The sequence below is a fragment of the Hermetia illucens genome, chromosome 1, assembly GCF_905115235.1.
Source record: "Hermetia illucens chromosome 1, iHerIll2.2.curated.20191125, whole genome shotgun sequence".
Lineage (NCBI taxonomy): Eukaryota > Metazoa > Arthropoda > Insecta > Diptera > Stratiomyidae > Hermetia > Hermetia illucens.
In genome coordinates, this window is record NC_051849.1 from 153,700,658 (window position 1) to 153,724,836 (window position 24,179).

Here is a 24,179-nt window from a genome sequence, read left to right on the forward strand (position 1 = left end):
AGTATTATACATTATGTATATCCTTGTACATGATGTTCTACAGTAATGGGGCCAATACGGAACACTGTAGGATACTCGTGGAGACAATGTAATCCATAGGTCCATTCTCAGGAGTAGCTATCCATAATAGCAACAAGATGGGTGACAACACCAGTCGTAGCCAGCGACTTTTGTATAAGGTCCCAGTAGACCGAATTGAATGTGTCAAAACCACTCAATATTTGTTGATATTACCCGCCCTGTGAATCGCATTTTCGACCAAGACAATATTCAATTTGTTGGTCTCAATGGATGCGTCAAAACCACTCATTATTTGCTGATATTACCCTTCCTGTGAATCGCATTTTCGGCCAAGACAATATCCAATTTGTCGGCCTCAATGGATGATCTGGCATTACGCATCCCATACTGCCGATCTAAAAAATCTCCATGGCTACCAACAACCAGGATTAATCTCGTAGAGTACTTGCTTCAAAATGTTGCCCATGGTGTCTAGATTATATATGGGTTTATTGCAGATGTCTCACCTAACCTAACCATACTACAGAAAATATTCTCTGGGGAATGCACGCTTCGAACAACTTAGCGGTTGGTTTAGGTAGGTTGGTTTAGCTTCCATGAAGGTCTACCTGTCCAATACTTATGTAGACCAGACTAATTTCCTTCTCGGGTCTCAAATGGTAGACAATCCACTCGAATTGAAGTTTTTCGGCTGACTGCAATTTCTAGGCTTTATTCAAATTCACCACAGACCACTCGGCAAGTTCCTCTAACTTGCAATGTTCCTTCAAGGCAATGCAGATTTCTCGTCTGGATGTAACATCGTCGAGATCCATGCACTGGATAAAGACCTCACGTTTAGGGCACGTACTGTGCCATTATCCCCAAGTGAGTTCTTAATTTCAGCCCGTTAGCTATTAGTTTGGTTCAAGCTGGTTTTTTTGTTTAACTCAAACATGAAATCACCTTTCGGGGTTTTTCGGATTTTGCAGACAATGTCGCCCAGGTCTTTCCGTTCGGGGTCACCCTTGACCTTCTTCAATATCTCCGCATATGACAGATTGCCTTAGCTGAAGATAACAATTGACTCTGGGCGAATTGTCACTTTTGCTTTTGTATTTTATGACCATCCACCACTTTCGTGCCTCTTGGATTTCGCTTCGTTTGCCGAGGTTTGACTTTGGGATATATACTTTCTTCCTTCCGTGCTTTTAATTCCGTTTTCGGAACTGCTAGTATGCCTATCTTCATCCTAGGTGTCGTTCACTTTTTGCATTGACTGGCCTTCTCCGTGCTTCATCTTTTACGATCTTTTGGGTTGGCAGAGATTTCAGAGATGTCAGCCTTCTGCTGAAGGCCCTACGGTCGAGGGATATCGACGACCACGAGCATGCTTGCTCATATCTGAAAGTTGCCGGTGCTGGGATTCCGAGCCCCTGCATCAGTGGTTTATATTTTCTCTCGTCTTCCACTTTGGTTTTATGTTCTAGGTATGTTTCTAATAGCTATTTCGATCCAAGCACCAGAGATGAGCAAACATCTACCCTTCCATACTCTGGAAAGGAAGTGCATGAGCATACATTTACATATCAATAAGTATGCCCCTATCCACTAACTGCCTCGCGTCTGATGGAAGATCTGGCAATTTCGCAAAGCTTTGTTTGCCTTTCTGTCACACGCACTTTTCTCTGAAACAGTTCTACTGATTGCACGAAAGTTGCATGCAGTGAGTAACATCGTTCTAAGCCCAGTTTCTGCTTTTGAACTTACTTTATTAGGGTTTCGGGGGCTATATGAAACTTCCCTTTCACTATTTGAAATACTTCGCCGAATAAATTTCAGACCGTTTCACAGGGACGAGATAGGAAATGGTTCCTGAAATACAGTGTCTACAGAAATTTAATAGAAAAAATTTTAACCGAAAAGAGGAACTTCTTTTACTGATTTCTAAGTATCTGAGCAGTATATTCCATACCAAAAAAAGTTTTATCAAAAAGTTACTCTTTTTTCCGATTTTCTAGATTTTATTAGCAAATTTTTACGAAAATCAATGCAAAGCTGACAAATTTCACATCCCGTGAGACGTTGATGATAAGATAAGATAGGTTCAGGCTGAAACGTTCCTTCCATTCTGGCGATTACGCTATCTCTGTGTTCTACGTTTTTCTTGTGCACAGTTCCGATTCCGGTCCTCTAAACATCCTTCAAATTGAAATGAAAACTTGAAAGAAGAGGAACTCAGATGTTCAGAGGTTCTCAGAAATCCTGTTCTTTTTGTGCCTTTCCACAAAGTCAATATTCTATTTTGAAATATGATGTAATATGCATGAGTGAAACTGGAGGGATAAGATAAATAAACACGAAGGAGGCCTCCTGCACATATATAATCGTATAAGTTTGACATTTCTGGATAGTCCTCTAATGAGAAGCTAAATTCAATATTTGCCGCTTTTCATATTTCCTGATGTAATGCTGCAATCCTGCAGGAAAAGCTCTTCCACTGTACCTTTTCTAGCAGGCAAAAATTATGAAAGGATATCCCCCTTAGATGAAATATAACATCAATTTTCCAAAAAGCAAAACCTGGAAGAGGAATTATTCGAGCATGCACTTTTCCATGCGAGCAACAACGTTTAAGCAATGACGCCTAAACGAAAGGTTACAGAACACCACCACGTGTGCATTGTTCATGAAAAGGTCGGAAAGGGTCGTATGACATGTCGGAATAAAAAAACGACATAGGGAGCGGAAAAAGTGAAAGCCAGTTCTATGCAAACGGTTTCAATTAAGTGTAGAGTAACGAAAAATCTTCCGCCCCTTTTTTTTCGAACATAGAGAAATGAGAGCAGGCAACCTCAGCTGCATTTTCACCTTGTTAAAAGCGAGACGAATCTCTCCAGCGGCTGTTGTGAAGAAGTGTTGAATAGGGGTCGTAATGACAGGTTATGGGGATTCTAAATAATAGGGTTCAAATTAAGCGGTTGAGCATAAGGCGAGTGTTTATGGCGGATTTTGAAAAATAAAGAAAGCAATTTGTCTGATTAAGGTTCAGAATCATGGGGCCTGGTGATGATTTAGAATTAAGGCGCTGTGAGCATATATGTAATACATATATATCTTTAGTATTTCGAATGCTGCACAATTGTATGAATTACTCGGGAACGACTGTTGTTTAATTGTTAAACGAAATATTTGCATTTTCTTGTTGGGACTTCATCAAGAAAATGCAGGTTGTACCCAGGAAACTTAGAAAGAAAGGTCTAACTAATTCTGGATTTGAATGTACCATAAAGTTAGGTGGCAACCATTATAAAAAAATCACAACACACCCAATTTCCACCCACCCAACTTTCACAAAATTCCACTCTGTGTCACCAAGCGATGTTAAGAAGCGAGGGTTAATCTGTTTTGAACCTGTTCTCGAGTCCTGCTATTGTGTTCACTTCAAAATGTCTATGTCTGGCGTATTGTGCAAGAGGTTGGCTATTGTCTGCCCGTTTCAATTGAAGGAAAGCGTCTGTTGCATTAGGGGTTGACGGCGAATGAAAATAGCCTACAAATGAACGCGTGAGATGGAAGCCGGATAGCATTGAAGCGCCGACTACCCATAACCCACATCCAAGATAGAAGACATCATTTTTCATCCATTCTTGAATACATCGTAAATACGCAAACACATGCATACTCGTCTGACAACAAGAATCTACCTTTGTGTCAGAACACCTGAATCTGATACCAAGTCCTCTTTGAATCGAAAAAATCAATTGAGCGGACTCCTCACATTTGAGACATGTGCGTGCACTATGGCAGCCCGGTGAATAGTTTCCACAAAGGCTTGACCTTACGGAGGGTATTCATTCATATGAGCAAGTAATCCTAAGAATTTCAATATTCCGCCGCTCCCTTAATTCAGTTTCAGAAGAAGAAGTAATGACTTTGCATTTAGGGTAAATGATATTGCCGATAGGCCTTGGGTCTTGATGAAATGTGAGATGACAAAAAAAAAACTGGAAAATTGTCTTTTTCGGCTTTATGGGGAACATCTTCGGAGTCATGTTATGGTCTAATCGAATTTTCAAGTGGCTACTCCAGAGGGTATGAGTTTTTTCACTTATATCAAAGGAATCCAATTGAAAATTAGTTACACTATCAATATTGCTGCTTGAGAGTGTGCACGATCCGTGTGTTGTGGCTACTTCGAGAAGCACTTGTGCCGCTTTGAAACCTGGGGCATGATGGGCTTTGTACATTAGTTAGAACGCTAACCCAGCAATCATGATGTTTTGAGTAGTCTTGAGTCTTAAAGAGGTGTACATTACCAGTCTGAAGTACATAAAAGATGGTCTTCTTGAATACTTTCCATTCTCAAAATATTTCTTCAGACGACCTAGGTCGCCATCCAATTCTAGAGTTCATAACATTTTATTTACATTTGTCGCTTGACGATCAATTCCAAGCTAAAACGAGCAGATACCGTAAATTCAACTGTTCAAGGTTATTTTACTCAATTCTGCAATGTAATTTTCATAGATGGAGCGCTGGGAAAAAAATTCTCAAGAATTGTTTTTCGTAATTTGTCAATTACTTCACCTGCAAAATTGCTTTTTGTGAAGCTACCATTCTCTCATTTATCATAAATAATTTAATAACTTTTTTCGCTAGCTGATTTTCGGCCATTACATTTGTTTGAATTCGACGTTTTCCCTTTATTTATACTTTATTTTATTCTTTTAGAAGTTTTAGTTTCCCGAAAAGGAGCCTCAGTTATTAAAATGCGTTGGAGGCAATGGAGATACGTAACCATGCAAAAGGACTCACTGGGTTGTATGATTTGATCCTACTTATGTATTCCGCGCTTTATAAGGATAAAAAGGAATGATTTTTGCCTCGCTTAACATGAAATTCTATGAATTTCTTATTGTAGTATCATCCGCTCTTTTTGTAGGGGGTAAAAATGTGGTGGTAGATTGGATTCTGGATATTGATATTAAGATTACTTTCTTAGACTAGTAGAGTTCATCGTACGCAGTACGGGCTATAAAAAAAATTTATAAATGTCACTGAATATATACATATGTATATGTTAATTCTTGAAGTGAGTCCCTCAGTGTGTAATCTAGCTGAATGCATATACTGCTGAATACTAGCTTGATAGTCAGTCGTTTAAACTTTTTCTCGTCGATCGATGATTTCGTGGTATTCACGAGTCGGGTCTTGTGAACTATTGGAGGCCTATGTCTACCTCGTATCAGTAAGGCAAAGTTCAGTTTGGTGCCACTGCCTGATTTGTTAATTTACCCCTTCTTGGGTGTTATCATCCGTGTATCAGTATTGCGAAGAAGCGCCTTGGCTTGATGCACCCGCCTGTGTGAAGTATGTGGTCTTATTGTTTTTAGTAATGTCAGATGGCAACAGGATGGATGTTAAGAGGTCTGCTGTACTATATCCCCAAAGCTTACTTACCGAGGAGGGCAAGTACCAATGAAACTATATAATTGTTACGGTTCACGTGATACCCTGGATTAGGAAAGACATATCTCGACTTTGCAGTCACGCACCGACGACAATGAGCCTCGCGAAAATGCTAACGCGTTGACCTCAGTCGTCATGGCAGGATGGGCCCAGGTCCTGTCAAGAAATGGCCAGGGTCTGGAAGTTAGTCCGAGCAAAAACAAATACGTGTCTGCATCCTAAATATTGGCGTCCTCACTGAAAGGACCGAGAAACTCGCAAGAGCCCTGCGGAAAAGCACATTTATATATGCGCTCTGCAAGAAACCCGATTGTCTGGTACCGCGATATAGAGCACAATCGCGTAAAAAATAACTATAAACTTCTCTATTTTGGTAGCCCACACACCCAAGACGATGTTGGCATTGCCATCTCAGAGGGTTTCCGTCACGGCATTAAAAAAGTCGAACAATTTGATGACTGGCTGATCAGCTGATCTTCAAAGCGTATGTACCACAGACAGATTGACCTGTTGTCGAGAAAGATGCCTCCTAATAAACTCTTGGTGCAATGACCTGCAAACTGCCTCCTGATGACTATGTAATCATTGCAGGCGACCATAATGGTCATGTAGGTGAAAAGGCAGAAGGTATCATATGCCATGGGGAAAGGGGTTTGCAGGGCGCAGTGGGGATTGCTGACCCTCATGACCTAGTACTTATGAATACATAGTTCGATTGTCTCACTTTCCTATATTTTATAATGTAAATTGTAAAATGCAAATCGACTATATATTCATACGACCGCAACATTTTATCACCATCACTGTTTACAAAGCCGTTCCCTATGAGACCGTCGTGACTCAGCATCGGCCGTTGATTACCGTTTTGTGAATCAAGCCACCAATAAAACAGCGTGAGGAATGCACTGGCACATTAAATGGTGGTAATTTCATGAGAAGGAAGAAGAAATGATCTCACTTACGCGATATCCAATCACTAGAAATGTGAAAAAATCCTGGAGCCAAATTAAAGACATAATCCGCAAAGCGGCCTCTGCAACCCTCGGGGACACCAAACCAGGTAAGCGGTTCATCAATCGAGATACTTGGCTTGAAATTAAGGTCCGTGAAAAGAAACGCCTCTACCACAAATTTTTCGACGATAAAATGCTTGCTGATTAGCAAATTTATAAGAATGCCTACCGGCAAGCAAAGAAAGCGATCGCTGCCACCCGAGCGATCCGTTACAAAGATCTTTACGATAAGCTGGACACTCGGAATGGCGAGAGAGATATGTATCGACTTGCCAAAAGCCTACACGAACGCACACACGATATCGAACACTTCTGTTGCGTTAATGATAAGAACGATACTTTGCCGTCGAGGCGTGACGGATAGATAATGAAAATATTTCGAGCAGATTTTAACTGAAGAATTAGTTCATCCGCCAATTCCACAATCATTGCCGACATTTGGAGAAATTCCCGCTGTCAGCGTAACTGAAGTCAAGGAAGCAATAAAACGACGACAGCGACATCGCATCTGAGCCCTGGAAAGCGAAGAGCTAGAACCCAACACTGTGGCTCAGTGAATTCTTCAATCGGGTTATTCAAGAGGGTAGAACACCATCTGACTGGCAAGAAAGTACCACAGCTCCAATATGGAAAAAAACCGTCCGATCCGGTTACTTTCCCATAGCATGAAGATTTTGGAATGCATTCTAGATTTTGAAATGCAACTTTACATTGCGTTTCTGGATCTGGGGACCTATACGAGCTCATCTGGTATGCTCTACGACAACACTTAGTGCCAGAAGAAAAATAAAGTTCGAAATATGCCGGGTATATCAAAATTGCTTCATGTCTCTGTTGGTTTTCATTAAGGAAGCGCCCTCTCACTATTCCTCTTTCTTCTTGTTATGGACACGGTCACACGGGACATCCAAAGTTCCGCACACTATACGCTGCTTTATGTAGATGATGTTTTCCTAGCGTCTAATAGCAAAAATGATCTCGAGCGACTTGTTCACAAATGAAATTGAAATTGATTGAATCTGAATAAAACTGCGCTTTTTACGATCGACCCCCATAAAACAGGCACAATCACTTTCGGCGGCATTCCAGAATTGAGCGATTTCAATGTCAACGCCATCAGCCAAGCCAATGGAGAACTGCGTTATGAAATTGTTTCGCCCGTTAGCGCAACTTGGATGAAGTGGTTTTCCACAACTGGTGTTCTTTGTGATCGACGTATCAACAAACGTCTCAAATTTAAAATCGTTCGCAATGTTGTCCGTCCTATCTCTCTCTATGGGGGAGTGTTGACCGACTAGAAAAGACAATGAACGGCGTCTTACGGTAATGGAGACGAAGATGTTGGATTGGACTAGTGGCGTGACACGTTTTGATCACATCCGAAATGAAGATATCGACGAACCCCATATCGGCTGCATCGATCGTGGAAAAACTGCGAGAGAAGCATCTTCGATGGTATGGTCATGCAATTCACGCGAACGAGAAATCACTCGTCAAGATTGATCTGAACATCGAAATCGATGATAAACGACAAAAGGCCGGCCGGAATAACCGTGGTTTGGGATGCTAGAAGGGGATTTGAAAGCCTCCCAATTGCATCCAGATCAGCCTTTTGATAAAACAAAATGGCGGAACTGATTACGACCAGCCGACCCCCTCTTGTGAACCGGCAAAGGCGGAAGAAAAATAAGAAGTTTGGATGCGCCATATTTCACAGTAGACTATTTTTCACATTCAACTAACTGTCAGAACTACAATGCGCAGGTTGACTATAAAACAAAAGAATGTTTTTATAGCAGTTTAAAGTTAAGAATATTAAAAATGAAATTCTTGGGGTTATAGATTCATTAAGAGAGCAAAGTAAATGGAAACTTCAGTCTGGCGCTGTTATCGAGTATTATCGTCGACCAGGAAATCTGCGGAAATTTCCTTCGCGCGATATACTCATATGGAATTTCGATGATGTTTCCGTAGTATTTCACAACAAAACTGTTTTGAGCGACTCTAAATTTCATCTAATGCAGTGTAAAACAAGTCGGGATACCGGAAGTCGGACTCTTCACATATAAAGGTTTTGTGTTCATCTTATGTGACAAACTCGCTGTGCACGATTTCTCATTCGTACATAGCTAAGAATACAAAATATTCCGTCGTATTTTGCCAAATTCCAAGATACACATATGTGACGATGCATGCATACATATGTGCGCATCTAAATTGATGTAACGCATTTTCCACTTTCCTCCATGCACAAAAGCATGCATGCGTAAATTAAAAATCGCTGGTAACCAGAACCCACATGTCTATTAGATTGGTTACTGCCAGCAAGCAAGTTTACATAAAACCTTAAAAACGGGGTTTTAGCAACTGATTCCCATGAGATTGGTACAATCACTGCCAGGAACATCGGCCTATCCAGCACTCGAAACACCCCGGGAGAATCGTGTTTGATCTGCCAGACGGTATTTTGACTTTACCTGGACCAAATTTATGACCGAGACAAGTGATGGTGAGCAAATTCCGTCAGTAAACGAGTAAACGCTAAAAAATGGAGAAAAATCTTGAGATTTCTCATTATAACGTTCAGAACATAGCGAACAATTCCTGCTTTAAAACTCGCAAGTCATATTAAGTTGTGCAATGATGGGAACATGGTAAAGTTGTTTTTTCAACCATCAAAGCGGCGGACAGGTAGAATCAGCACCGGCACTTGTATAAAACATTCCTTGAGTGTTCCTTACAATATTAGCACGTGACTGTGTAACAAGTTGCAGAACAGTACCGTTTTATCACTCCTGGTGATGAAATCCCTGGCCGTTATCAGCAAACATGTACGACTTGAAATCATCCCAGATGCTGGTTGCCAAAAGTCGATAGGGGCAAACGCAGCGGTGTCAATGACGCTGCGCTTGGAACAGATTTAGTACTTGCCGAAGAATCAATCTTTTTCTGAAGTCTCCAATGAAATTCTCGGAAATAGATCCATTGCATACACAAGCCTCTATGCATGTGTAGCAACCCAGAGAGAGACTCATATAAGCGCCAGCAGTACCAGTAGACAGGCGAAAAATAAAGCGCAGAGATTTGACTAGAAATATGGCATCCTCGGTGAGGCACTCATAGTTGAAGTTTTGGACACATTTAAACAGAAACCTCCAGTTGCATGTTATCGGCTGCAATGATGTGGCAAAAATCATTCCACCAAAGCTTTTTCAGCTTACTCACCGAGTTCCGCCAAAGCAGGCAAGCAATGTAGATTTCGGCAACAGAAGCAAAGAATATTGGGGTCGACTTTGTGAGTTACCAGCTGAGTATACTCAACAACCTAAATGGATTGCAGGTCCGTTATACTATATATAATCACGAGTATGAGTTTTGCTAGTATTTCTGATGAGATGTTTCGATTATCTGATAGTTTGAAAAAGTGGAGGTTTCTTGATCTGGATCGGTTGCAGAATTCCTGTTGCAAGAAGTATACCAGCATACATCGTTGGTTGACATTCATACCGAGCAAAACCGATCTTCAACCATCCGGAGAAATTTCTATAACTTCATAACGTTCGCTATTAGCAGAGTAATCAATATTCTGTCCCAGGAGTGGAAAAGTTGCCGACCTAGATTGAGGGCTAGCAAGGTAGATATAGTACAGGAAACTGGAGACCGTAGGAACCTCGTTAGTTACTTATAATATAATAATAATCGTGTGTGCAACAATCCATATTGGATGTGTGTTAGCGCAACTCATTTAAGACCGTAACGGTACACTACCGTACATTGTAGGAGGCAATGTGGTCAGCATTACGCTCGCCCGAAATTATTACATTTAACTCAGGTACTCATTCGCAGCTGAATCGATTGGGGTCCGACATTCTCTCACCATAACAAATGCCTCTACCACCAGTGAGATTTTAATCGCGACCTTCCGTTTCGATAGTAAATTAGTAAAGCTTTTAGCGACTGTTACAAAAAGGTGGCGTATCACCTTGTTAATACGCTCATTTCAAATAACACTTCAGAGCTCATTCGTATATAGAGAAGCATTTTCCTGGAAAAATCATTGAGTCCCTTTTGGTTTTGTATGGCGCTAAACTCTCTTTCATGTCTACTGAATAATGCTAGAGGGTTCGCAAAGGTCATTATAAACCGCATACTGACACAATATTAGTTGCCTTTACATAGACGCTAAAAGCAAGATGAAGTTGGGTAAATGCCGAGAAATTCTCGAATGAACCCACTTTCGAGCTGACGATTTGAAGAATACTCCGCTCTCCAAATACCTGAGATCTTTGGAGCTGCTGCTGAGATCGCTTCTCTCGGTAAAAAATAGAATGAACGCACTAAATGATTTCGCTATCCGTTCACTGATATACACCCAGGTATAGGAAATGTTACTTTTGACGAAGATCGATTTTAAGAACGTCCAGCGGCGGATATTCGGCGGTCCGAATATAGTATCCAAATTCTGTAGTGAAGCGGATAAACTTGCCTCATGCTTACTGTTACAGCAAAAGACTGATTCTTGCATGCAGCTGTTTGTAGTATATATATTTATATGGTTGCCATTCACCTCTTTGTAGGATATACTGCTTTAATCACACCTACGCGCCATCGTTCACGGTTCGCTCAAATTTGCTTCAACCCTCCACAGAATTTCCGAGATGTCCCCACTCTTCCTCTTCTATTCTCCGCCATGCACTTTTGGGGCCACTCATTCGTCGGTCATTTTGAGGCAATGGGTTCCACTACATGGTTTAGCAATTAATATAATTGTCGTCCCTCCTTAATGTGTCACCTAACCACTGTCATTTCCGCCTTCCGACCACATCGCGTACGCGTGACAGACACCAATTAAGTTCGTCGTTCGATATTGTATCAGACCAGTGTTCACTGATGACACGACGCATGCAAGGTGTTTGTGAGGGCTTGGAGCTTCGAAGTGACACCGGGGATCACTTTCCACGTGCTGCTCCCATAGAACACAGAAAGAACACTAGCACAGATCAGTCTCAGCTCAATTCTGATGTTTTGAGATAATTGCATTTCCAGATTTTAGAAAAGGCAGGGAAAGCGAATCTAGCGCTGGTAATCCGTCGGGGAACAACCAGTTTAGTGCCACTGGCGACATAAACCACGCTTCCTAGACAACAAATTGCCTAACGCCTTCGATGTTTTGCAGATGCAGATGCAGATAGGGAGAGTGCTATGGCCTGTCAAACTAAGAACTTCGGTTTTGTTCGTGCGTATTTTCAGTCAAACTTCAGTCTACTTCCCTTCCCAAATCCAGAGCTTTTTCGCCAAGGTCCATGACCGAATGAGAGGTGTTTGAGGAAAGATGTGATAATCCATTGAACTATAATATCAGTGACAAGATACAACCCTGGCGAATTCCACCTTAGATTTCAAATTCCTTCCACTCTCTCAGCGCACATGAAATTCCGCACCATTATGTATCGCTTTGGTAATAGTTATTAGTTCGTTGATGAGGAGGCGACCGTTAACTTCCTTCATAGGATCAAAGACTTTCCGACCACATGCAAGCTCTTTCGTGATGCAGTATACAATTCTGAAACCATTGCGAAATCTTCTACGTAACCTGACAGGACAATAACAAATTTCCTTGTCTCACGGACAATTCGTTGAACTTCCTGGAATTTCGCACAGTATCGGAGTTCCAGAACTTCACATTCATCGGTCCGCTTGCACAATTCCGCAGTCAGGCTGATATTATGCCGCCCGTTTGCGACGTGGCAGGCCTGCGTAGCACCCGAGAAAAGAGCATTTTCGATGGCGACCTAATGTTCATCAAGGTATCTGCTGTCCAATCAGCAAGATATCTCTCCCACTGTCGAGTCGTGAGGTCAGTTCCTATCCGATGTGTTGTTGACATTTGGGTAATAGTAAAATTTTGGAATTTGCAGGTTGCTATCCCTTAGTCGCGTTTTACAAGCAGCGAAGACCTCCCTCATATAAAATGTCCTGCGTTTCACTAATTCTGTCAGATGAATTTTGTCTGCCTCAAGATGTAAATCACCTCGTCTAGATGCGTTTTCTCATTTATTTCTCCAAAAACACTTTAAATAAAAAAAACATTTGGCAATAGTCAATCCGCTTCAAATTGGCTGACAATATGGCAAATTGTGGCCAGTAGTGAGGAGAAATATGGGCCATAGCGGATTCTCCTTCAATGAGGGTATTAGCTCCGCACCGCTTTGCTCGCCAGTCTCGTGCTAACTCTTATTGTGCTTCTGCGGCGGTCCAACATTTAATTTACTCTTCCTCGCCGAAGTCATCATTCACTCTCCTAAATTTCTTTCAGCCAGGCGTTTCATCTGTCAATGACGCAGATACGGACACATTAGGCAATTTTCGAAGCAACTGTCTAGCTGGACCTCCATTAAGCGTACTATTTACAAGCGAATCGCTTCTTTTTTATGTTCGTGTTCCCTTTCTTTTATTTTACTTTTTTATCGGCACTTCACTTTATCGTCCACCCCTTCAAGAAAGTCAAAAGGCAAATAAAAACTCTGTTTTATCCAATCACAGTTTTCGACTCGACTCATTTTCAAGGTGTACCGGAATTTTCGAATTTCTGTTTTCTCTACCCGCACCGATAACCTTATGGCGGCCAAACAATAAACCATACTCACAGTACATCTAATAGGCAGTATCCACCCTAAATGAGCCGGACTTTCGAATGTATTGGGGAAGCTTATCCATACAAGTCATGGGTCCCAAATATCTAGCAGTATCTGCCTGTGGTCTAGTGCCTATGGTGTATACGGATAACTTTCCCAATGCATTCGCAAGTCTGAACCATGGATGTTATTTGTAAGATGCCATGTTAGATTTGCCATAATTATGCATATCCATCTAATGTTGAATGCAGTATTACATAGCATTAAAACAACAAAATGTAAAGAAGCTTCTTATTTTATTGGAACTGTATAGTTAATGGGTTTGGGAGCAAAGGAATGGCCAAAATTTTTTCCTTTCCAATTTGAGCACTAAAAGTTAAATGAATTTCTGTAAATATATATTTAAAAGGAAGCAGAGGAACTAAGAAATTGGGGTGGATGGAACCATGAAGGTGGTTTATTTTTAAGGTTTTTTCTGTCACACGTATTTTTCTCAAAAACGGTAGAAAAAAAACTTGGTAGACGGATGAAAGCTATGAAATCCCACGCATTCAGCGGGTGGCATAAATTTAGGTGGAGTTTAAAGGGGGGCTCCCCATACATGCAAAGGGAGGATTCAAAAAATTTTTTTCCCCGGATATAGTCGTGTAGGGTATCAAATGAAAGGTCTCCATTTGTACTTTCCGAAACTGGCATTAGTTTTGTCGTGAATTGCAAAGTGCGTGAGTAAGGAGTCAAAATTTCGTGGAAATCTAGCCATTAACGCCAAAGTTATAGCAGTTCGAACTTAGCAATTTTCGCGCTGACGTCATAATTAACGAGAATAATTGACATTCGATTGAAATATTAAAATTCCATTCAAGAAGAATCTAATTCTCCCTAGCAATATTTTATATTTGACGTTGGTTAAATTCTTGGCATTTGCTAATAATATTAAACTCAGAGTGTGAAGCGTATGAGGTTGACTATTGTCAATACAGGGTTTTCCATCAAATGATTTATTTAAATCGCTTTCTAGAAAATAGGAATTTTTAGCTATGTGACACGGAGCTGTCGTGCACTGGTCGCTCCTCACATCTTTTTCTTTTTCTACAGCCTTCAGTTCACAAGCGGGGTCGGCTCGTCGTGATCGGTTTCTTCATTTTATTTTATCAAATGCTTGATCAGGATGTAATCGCGAGACCTTTAAATCCCCATCCAGTGCATCAAGCCATTGTTTTGGCCGGCTATTTCGTTGCTTACCATTGCCTTCGATGTTCTGACCAATACTGGTTATTGAATTCTCGTTAGCGTGAATTACGTGACCACACCATCGAAAACGCCTCTCTTGCAGTTTTTCCACGATCGATGCAAACCCATATCGATCGCGTATATTCTCATTTCAGACGTGATCGAAACGTGTCACGCCACCAGTGCAATGCAACATCTTCCTGTCCATTACCGCAAGACGCTGTTCATTGTCCTTTATAGTCGACTAACACTCAGAACTATAGAGAGCGGCAGACGGATAACATTGCAGTAAATTTTAGATTTGGGACGTGCGCTGATACGTCGATCACCAAGAACACCCAGGTTGCCTTAATGCGTGAAACAATTCCATTACATAGTTCTCCATTGGCTGATAGCATTGACTCAAGATATTTAAATCGCTGAGTTCTGGCAATGGTAGTAATCTGCACTTCGAGATATTTAAATCGCTCAGTTCTGGCAATGGCAGTAACCTGCCCAGAACTGAACGATTTCAATATCTCGGGTCAATGCTATAAGCCAATGGAGAACTACGTTATGCTCCTCACATATGCAAACACAAAACCTTTTATACCTAAAGCGTCAAGCTTCTGGGTTCCCGACTTGTTTGTTTTTTTTACTCTATTCCAGTGTAAGCAAACTATTCCAAGAGTCACGAACACCAGAGGTCTTCAGTTGATATGTATATGCGTTTCATATCTCTTGCAACAATCTTATAACATTGTCGAGAGCCGGTTAGGATCTTATTTTCATTCTTTCTGCTAAAACTGAGGGCCATGTCGAACTAGATATGATTCAGCGTTTTCTAAATAATCAAGTCTCGCTATGGCGAAAGTCAATAAAAAAGTTTGAGAAAAACAGAGGAAACTGATCGAAAAAATGTACAATATTCCGGCGAGAAAAACGGCATAACTTTCCGCGATCTATTAGCTAATGGATCATTTTAAATGGATTAATGCCTGGAGGTAGCGACTGGGTCATTATCTAATATTAGCCGACGCAACCTTCAGAAGCCACTTCGTGATTCAGATTCAACTTAAAGTAACCCCAGCGGAGTCTGCCTTGCAATCAAATAAGCCGAAATCAGTTATTCAAGCACGAAAGTGATTATCATTTATTTTCACGCTAGAACGCTGCTTGATAGCGAAGAAAATTGTAAAGAAATCTTTACATTTTACAAAGAATTTATGTGCAAGGAGGTGCTTAGGTTAAAGAAAGTATCGGAAATATCGCTGCTGGGCAAGATACTCGTCCGCATGACTCAAAAACATGGACTTTGTAAACTGATAATGATAAGGTTTCGGTAGTAATTGGAAGTGAATTAAGTAATTTATTATGCAGCCTGTAATATTCAGATTAAGCGATGGTAAACGCTTACTTTTTTGAAAGCTGAAGTAATTGGTTGGATGATAGAAGGTCTGGTTGGTTTGATAAATGGGAATATTTGGTTCAAAGGTGATTTAGATATTTGTAGAGTTTTTATTGAATTAATTGTGCATGCTCCAACTTATGGGCCTGGGAGTTAGGTTCGCCTTTTCAAATACAAATTCCAAATACATTCCTTCGTTTATAATATAAGAACCGCATTGGACTAATCAATATTTTCTATTTTGCAGGTCATGACCCTTCGCCAATCGGATTCTAAAACGTTATATGGAAACATTATGGAAGTAATACCGCGGAAATGGATCCACATTTGATACCTGCTCTGCTAGCTTAGCACTTAAATCCATGATTTGATTACTGCTTCGTTCCGTCGCGAGAAAGTTTTGTAATCCATTTATCAGTGTTAGCTCCAAGAAACCCTAGTGTTCGGACAAAACCTGAAGAGTTTCGTCACCCTTGCGTGTATTAACTAATAGCATAGGAAGCAGTAGAGATTATCTTGTGAAGCACATACCGCAAAATGGCCGGACTCGTCGTCGCCGCTGCCACCAAAATGCTGCGGCACGCGAGTAAACCGTTATCGGGTCGAAGTAGCTTCGGCTGTCTCCCATTAGGATCTAGTAATCGTAATCATAGTAATTTTAAACGTACATTCGCCATGAATCTATTGCTAGTACTTGCGTGTGTTTTAGTCAATAATCATAATCTTATTCAAGTTAGTGCATACGATAGTCATGAATATCTCCATCAGCATCATTCGAGTGGGCAGACCTACCCCGCATATGCTGGAGCCTCATCACAAAATCAGAATACAATGTCTCTAGTCCTTCCCCACGACACATATCCGGGATTTAGCATTAAGAAATTCAGTACAATTCCCGTCGCGAATGCCAGCAACGTGGACAATCTGAATGGGTTAAATTATCGCCTACTTGAAACGGGATTTTCCAAGTTTTTCACCGTTCTCGAGGATGGGATGGTTATGACCACTGCCGATCTATCGCCTCTCGTTAATCGTCCTGTAAATCTTGTTGTGGTCGAAGAAACGCCTAACTCCACGGCCACCCATAAACTTCAGCTGTACATCATGAATCGTAATGACATGCTAAGGTTTCCTGGCGCAAGTTTAGATGTTGCCGGCGAGGTCAAGGAAAATAAGCCAAGTGGCACTAAGGTTCGGGGTGTGCCTCTTTTACAAGCCAATTCCGCCCATCAATTGAATTCCATTAAGTACACTATCATCGATGGAAATATTGACGATGCGTTCGCCCTCCAACAAACTGGAACCGAGGATCGAAAGAAGTCAATTACTGTTCGGGCAGGTGATCAGAGTGGAGTGTATCTAGTTACAAACAAGCCACTAGACAAGGAAACCAAAGCTGATTATGATATCTCCGTTCAGGCATCCGATGAAGACGAGTTAGATAAGGCAATCTCCAGGATCGCAATCTCTATAGTCGACGAAAATGACAATCGGCCTGTTTTCTCTGACAACGAGTATAAATTTTCGGTGGCCGGCAGTAAAATTAAGGATTTAAATGGAAACTATACAGTCGCGTGGCAGCGATTCACCAGCATCGGAAAAGTTGAGGCTAAGGACGCAGATGGCGATAAAGTTGCTTACAAACTCATCACCCCTAGTAACACGGTCATCATTGTACCGCAGACCGGTGAGCTGATGCTCGTTGACGAACCTGAAAAACCGGAATTATTGCTAGAAGTTGAGGCGCATGACTTGCGAATTCCAAGCCTATCTAGCGCAAAACCAGCTAAAGTTCTAATTGAATTTGTTGCACCGGAACCGGTTCCGGTCATAATGCAACTAACCGATCACGATGCCATCAATCAACATTCCCATCGCCGCGATAAGAGACGAGTTACGCGCGCGGTTCGTCCTACGAAACGTATCGAATTTACGGAAGCCGATGGTGATGTTGAGGGTAAAAGTGTCTTTCAGCTGGAAAAGGAAACGGATCGAGAAACATTCAAAATTCGCGATGAGAATCCTTGGGTTACGGTTGAACCCAATGGAGCGGTTCGCGTCAAGAAGAAGTGGGACTATGAGGAGCTTGGACCGGAGAAAACTATTGATTTCTGGGTTATCATCACAAATATGGGACATAATGGTGAGTAGTAATTTGATTTTTTATTAGATTAAGAAATGGTTCAACCGCAGAAAGGAGACGATGTCACCACGCGCAGAATCTTATCTACAGACGAAAATATGAGATTCGTTGAGTTTTTATCAATATAAATATCCTCATTTCTGAGGGCACATGGTACCAGACATCTACCATTGGTGAAGGTTTGTTTGTACTCTGCGTTTTTCTAGATTATGCACCCCATCTACTGCTGATGTCAATATGTTTCGCTCGAATTATTGCTAACGAAATTCAGATTGCAGGAACACTTGGATAATTATAGACCAACAAGCATCTTGAATGCTCTTGAATTCTAAACATAACACTAACGTTTTTGCAGTCCACAACCTCGTGATCTTTTCAGTGTTGACTGTTTGCATCGCATTCTGGAAATCAACAGTTGAAAAACTCCATCCTCGACTTAACGCAGGCTTGCTGTATATTGCAACAACCTAAACTGTCGTAGACTGCACAGATGTTCTTCTCGGGATATTTTAAGTACAAAAATAGATCGCTCGTGCATCTCCGAATGTTAAATGCTTCAACATCAGTGGATATGGCTTGATGCATTCCAAAACATAGTCAACGATTCGTTTTAGGTTGGCTTAGGCAGAATATTTAGAAAATCGAAAGATAAATAGAAAACGGGAGGGTCTTAAAATAAAATCTAATTCTGTACTTTGTTGCGTTTATTCTTCAGACGATTGGGTTTATGTAGAAGACTTCCGTATGGATTAGTCATTTGGGTATTTAGTGCGAAGATACTGCACCACGCTAACAATGAGTGACGGATTGAAGCAATGAGTTTTCCCTGTTTATGAAACTGACAAATAGGATCATGGAAATAATAAAACACAGCAAGGAATAAAATGAATTTCTTATTAAACTTTGAAGAAATTGATCGTCGATATTCCTGTAGTCTGTAAATGGAGTACATTTGAATACCTATAAAATTAATTTCTTTGAAGAACGACTACCGTGTGATTTCTTCCTTGGGGCTGCAGAAGGTAGCCCCTAGGTTCCAAAGAAGATCCGAGATCGGAAACTAGCTAGGCCATTAAGAAAGTAAGCATACTAAAAAGATGTGAACGAACTTGGCAGGTGCAATATCAGTAGATAAAGAAGCATTACGACTTGGGACCATTAAACATGTTTAGGGTGGTAATGGATTTGTGACATTACTATAAGCCACTTCCCCCCTTCAGTTTTGGGGCTTTTTCGGTATAAAGAAGACTAGAGCATTTATTATTGCAGATTTTATTCTTAATAGGATATATGTTTTGCTGAGAGAGAGATTACCAATCATTTCATCATGGAAGCTCCCCATTTCTTTTGAGCCTGTGACCAGTGATTTTTTTCTCTTCACATCGAAACATTACAGTTCATGCCTTGAGACGCTAAGATAACCTAATTTTGGAAAGGGCAGTGTGGCTTTCATTATTCTCTTTGAGTCTGATCATATTTCAGGCGGCGTTACCTCAGTTGGTCCCCATTTGGCCAACCGTTGTTCATTACACCAGGAGCTCATAAACTCCTTCCTCTTTATAGTGAGTAGATCAATGACTTTATAATAGCTTACTGAATGTATCTCCTGCGATTTTTGCTTAAGATTCCAGATCTGCAACTTCGCCTTACCTTGGTATCTCTCTCGTTTCTCCTCTTGAAGTGGCCCTTCTCACAATACGATTTCTCCCCCATCTCTCGTCTTGATGTCTATGAGCATGGGGTTCTATCAGTGTTATGATTGAAACCCGCATTCATAGCCTCCGGATCGACTGCTTGATGTTTGTACCAACTCGTCCAGTTGCATTTCTCTATTCGAACTAGCTTTTGGCTATTGGCAGATTTATAGTAATGCGCGAATGATTCAAGCCACTAGTTGCGCGATATTCCTCGAATGCATTTGATGTGAAGGTTGTTCTCCGAATATTTATGTTGAATTTTCACATACCGTCATACGTTCCTCCAACTTTTCGGGCTTGATAGCCTTGCTGAGGCCATTTTGATCTTTGATTATCCTTCCACTTCCTGGAAGATTACTCTGAACTTCTGAGAGCTCCGAGGTTGATGTCATTTCGTCGAAGCTATTGGAGTCGACGTTAGAGGAGCTACGTTTTTGTTTTCGCCATTCTTTTCGGTGCTTAACCCACTCATACCCTAAAACCATCTCATAAATCTTTTTTTATCAACGCTATTACAGCGAATTTGATGTTTTCTTGCGCTCAGGAGTATTCTCAGGAGCTTGATATTTTGGCGTATCCAAGCTAGTAAATCTCTGTTGTTTTGACTCAGTGTTCTTCATAAATGCAAATAGCTAGAAGGTTTTGCTGTTGTCAAAAGTCAAAAGTTATTAAGTCTCGGGATAAAATTACATTTTTTTTAAGCAAAATTCGACTTTATTTATCAATATAGTTGTCTTCCAGAGCGATACAATCATTCTAGCATAGTTGCTGTTGATCGGCTGAAAAAAGTCCAAAGCAAAATTCGGTGGATGTCCCAAATCACAGGGGCCATGACTTTGTCTGCCGACTGTTGCGTCGGACGTTTTGGCGGCTTTCGGCTTTTCGTCTCCAGTCAGCTGATTCTCTTTTTGATTCTCCACTGTGAGCGTCAATTGGAACAAAATTTGTTCATATCCAACTTGTAATGCACAATTTTGGACACAGTGCCCTTTGATATCTTCAGGATCTGACCTATGTCCTCCAACCTCGCTCTACGATCTGACATAACCATTTTAGGATTTTTGGATGTTTTCGCTCCCAGCCACCTCAACGACCTGGGCGCCCTGCATCTTCGGTAGAGATTCGATTACGTTTAAAGTTTGCATTCTATTGGCAAATGGTTGCTTTCAACTGGGGTTTTTCTGCGTAACACTTTTTCAACAATTTTTCAGTCTGAATGGTATTTTCCCCATTAAAAAACAGTCTTTGATTAACTCGCGGAATTCGTTTTTTTTCCATCGTTTAAACAAACTCAAACTTACCCTCACTTAGCCTTTGATATCTCAAGAACTACTAAAACGGAAGGCCATGAAATGTTCACATATATCCTCCAAAAGTTGGTTCTACTGAAAAACATGGTACTATAGTAATCGCGGCGCGAATGGCCCATGTGTTCTATTTAGTAACATATACCGTCTTTCGGCAACCATTTTTCTTCTTTGGAATGTAAGACATCCTTAGGAAAATATTACGCTGAAAAGGAGAGAAAAGGACCTGCGGGTGGGTTGGAGATAATAAAGCCCTCAAGTCGGCTGCAGAAATTCGGTCCCATTTGATTCGTTGGCACTTTTAACTTATGCATATTGTTGTTTCTTCCCTATCGGAAAAAGCAAAAGTTGGTCTTACCACCGAAGCCACAAAAATTATTCAATGCTATCTGCCTTGTAGATATCATAAGGAAAATGCTGGAATAATGTAATATGCTGCTAACATTCAGCGTCAAAGGGGGTGATTTGCCGAGGAGCCCATTCTACGGTTTATTGGACCTTTATAGTCGTAGATATGCTTGGGAATGCAATGGTCTTCAATAAGTGATACACGTGTTAACAACATTGGACGTGAAAAGATGGTGCTAATTCGACCAAATGAATTGGGCGTATTTTGACTAAGAAGATATCCCTGGCAGAAATTAGGTCTCAGAAAAATTCTTGTTGCGCGAAACAGATGATGAATTGTGTAGAATGCCTGCCGAAGGAGGCGATTATTTTTGATACTGGTCCTGGCGAATGGGAAAGTAAAGACGCTTCTTGTCACTAATCAGACGAAAGCAATATTTTAATAAGTCTCGAAATCAACAACTCTGACACTTATTATCGTTGACAGCCATAGCTCCGACAGGCACCTAACTAATGTGTAGGAGGAGGTAGCAAGGGCTAGCTCAATTCTAAAATCGTTAGACGAGGTGCAGTCGCTGACTGTTGGTGGCCGGAGTGGTGTAATCCATCTGTCTTGTCTCGGACAAGGTCGGCAAGTCATCTAATTGCGATGGGAATGTATAATATTTTTACTACAATATCGATTGGAGTAGTATGGACAGCTGTGAAAAAGGAGTCTGTAACCATGCACTAATACCCTCTATTGAAAAATGGATTAAACGAAAGTAGAGTGAATAAAGTTATCACTTGTCACAATTCATTACGGAATCTGGTGGTTTTTGCTGTAATACATTATTCTCCGTATCTATCCAGATGTGATTGCCTTGAACATACCACTTAGCGAACATCTGTATCATGTGGTCTTCCACTGTTCGGGGTTAGAGGAGAAGAGCAGGTTGAAGAGCTTTATGAATTCAATTTCGTAATATTATTGTAAAGATGTCAAGGTCACGACAACTGTGATGTGGAGCCTATTCCAGGAATTGAGTGATTCCACGGAAATATCGCGAAAAGGAGAGTGGGGGCATTTCTCTAGGCTTTTCATTTCCATTCAATTAAGAAACTAACTTTCTTTGAAAATCTTCTTGAATGATGAAGATGAGGTGGAAAGTTTTATATTCTTTTGTGTTGAAACAGAAACAAAATTAGGGCTCGCGAAGGAAAGGACTTGATCTCACATTAGGATCAAGATTGTCAATGTGGAATTTTATCGGGAAGGGGCAAGGAAGAATGGAGAATAAGGAGCTGTAGAACGAGAATAGATACTTACAAAAAATGTAATTTCATTCAGCAAACTTGAAGAAAGTGATGAAGATTGTGCGGAACTGTTGAAATTATATATAAGACTGAATATACGTACGTCTTGCTGCAGAGCGCCCCTTTGAGTAGAAATGGGTAGGTGATGTATGTAATATCATAAAAATGATATTACTTTAAAGTGTGAAATCACCACCACCGAATGCAATCGAAAAATCGCCAAACATCACAATATGACAACTTTAGATAACATCCCAACGTTACTGCATCTCCCATCAGTATAGAGTGATGATGAAATTAGTTTTGTGATAAGCAATGGTTTGTAATGTCCGTGCCCATGTGATATTATATTACGAAAAGATCACCGGCTAATATATCTATACATAGCACTGTTTTCTCCAGTACGACTGGCGATTGTGGAGTGCTGATGCCGACTTTTGATTGCGAATTGGGTAATACCATGATTTCCAGATCTCTTGCCTGGCTTTGTCCTGGAAAAGTGGTTTCGAGGTTGTGTTTGAAGGTAAACTTTATTGTGGGGATTCTTTGATTTAGTGCCGAGCAAAGTAATAGAAAAAAAGTGCATTCACTTCTAAGCGGTAAGTAGTGTCTGTGCTGGTGTGATATCGTACGCATCCCCATACATTATCGAGTAATATTGCAATGCGCTCGATGCATTCACCATCGTGATCGTAATTCCCCATTTTTTACATGTGAAAATGTCTTACAATAGTATATGGGAATTTTTAGCCTTTCTCGTTGCTTAATTTTCTTCATTCATTGGCTACTTGACGCTGCTGTATACTTACGCTTCGAGCGTGGTACAGGCAAGGAATATATATTTGGTAATATCGGTAATATGCCGAGTGTAGCGTAATGAAAGCTGAAGTTTGTAAATTTACTTTGTAAAAACCTTTTTCGAAGAATGAGGTGACCTCATACCATCTATTAAGCTGATTCTTAGTGCATCACTACTTTTGAGCATTTGAAATTAAAAAAAAAAGTGGAAGAGAAACGTTTTCCTTCTCGCAAACAACACCCTTTCCGTTCTAAAGGACAAAAAGATGATGAAGGGGTGGGAATCGTTGGTCATTCAAGACCGTAAGGTACACTGTAGGAGGCAATGAGGTCGCCCATCCAATGCAATGACATTAGCGATTGGCCGGTTTTCTTTAAAATTTCATTAACCCTCCACCATGAACGCAATATTCATTCAATGAACCATTACGAATCAATTAGGAAACAAACGTACCCCACAAGTTTATTCTTTTTATCATAGCCTTGGGAGAATTCTTAGAACAAAAAATTTCAACCCTGAATGTCTAAAAAGTGAAAAGCGAAAAATTTTAAATTGACTGAAAATAGCAGGTTTCAAAAAGGTGCACAGTTGGTTGTTGACCGCAATTGTTTCCAAACCCACCCCTGAATTTCAACCCCACGTGTATTACACCTTCGCTATTTCCTGTTAGAAAATCAGAATTTTCTCAAGAGATAAGCAGTTTGTATATTATTTCTTCAAAACATTTTTAATTTCTAATAGAACCACACTTTCGGCCTCTCTACTAAACATAAAAAGGCCCGGAAAATTTTATTATCGAGGATAAAATACCACCACATTTCCAACACAAAAGACTTTAAAGCCCCATGGATC

At 40.7% G+C, this 24,179-nt stretch overlaps 1 protein-coding gene across 7 annotated transcripts in view; it reads left to right on the forward strand.

Annotated features, from left to right (window-relative positions):
* LOC119647833 (neural-cadherin) overlaps positions 1-24,179 on the forward strand; it is a 1,165,868-nt gene that overhangs the window by 93,949 nt on the left and 1,047,740 nt on the right. For all 7 annotated transcript variants that reach the window (XM_038049090.1, XM_038049099.1, XM_038049114.1 and 4 more), the window contains exon 2: positions 15,985-17,880. In XM_038049090.1, the coding sequence (XP_037905018.1) occupies positions 16,275-17,880 (1,606 nt within the window). In that variant the 5' untranslated portion in view covers positions 15,985-16,274. The remainder of the gene's footprint in view (positions 1-15,984; positions 17,881-24,179) is intronic.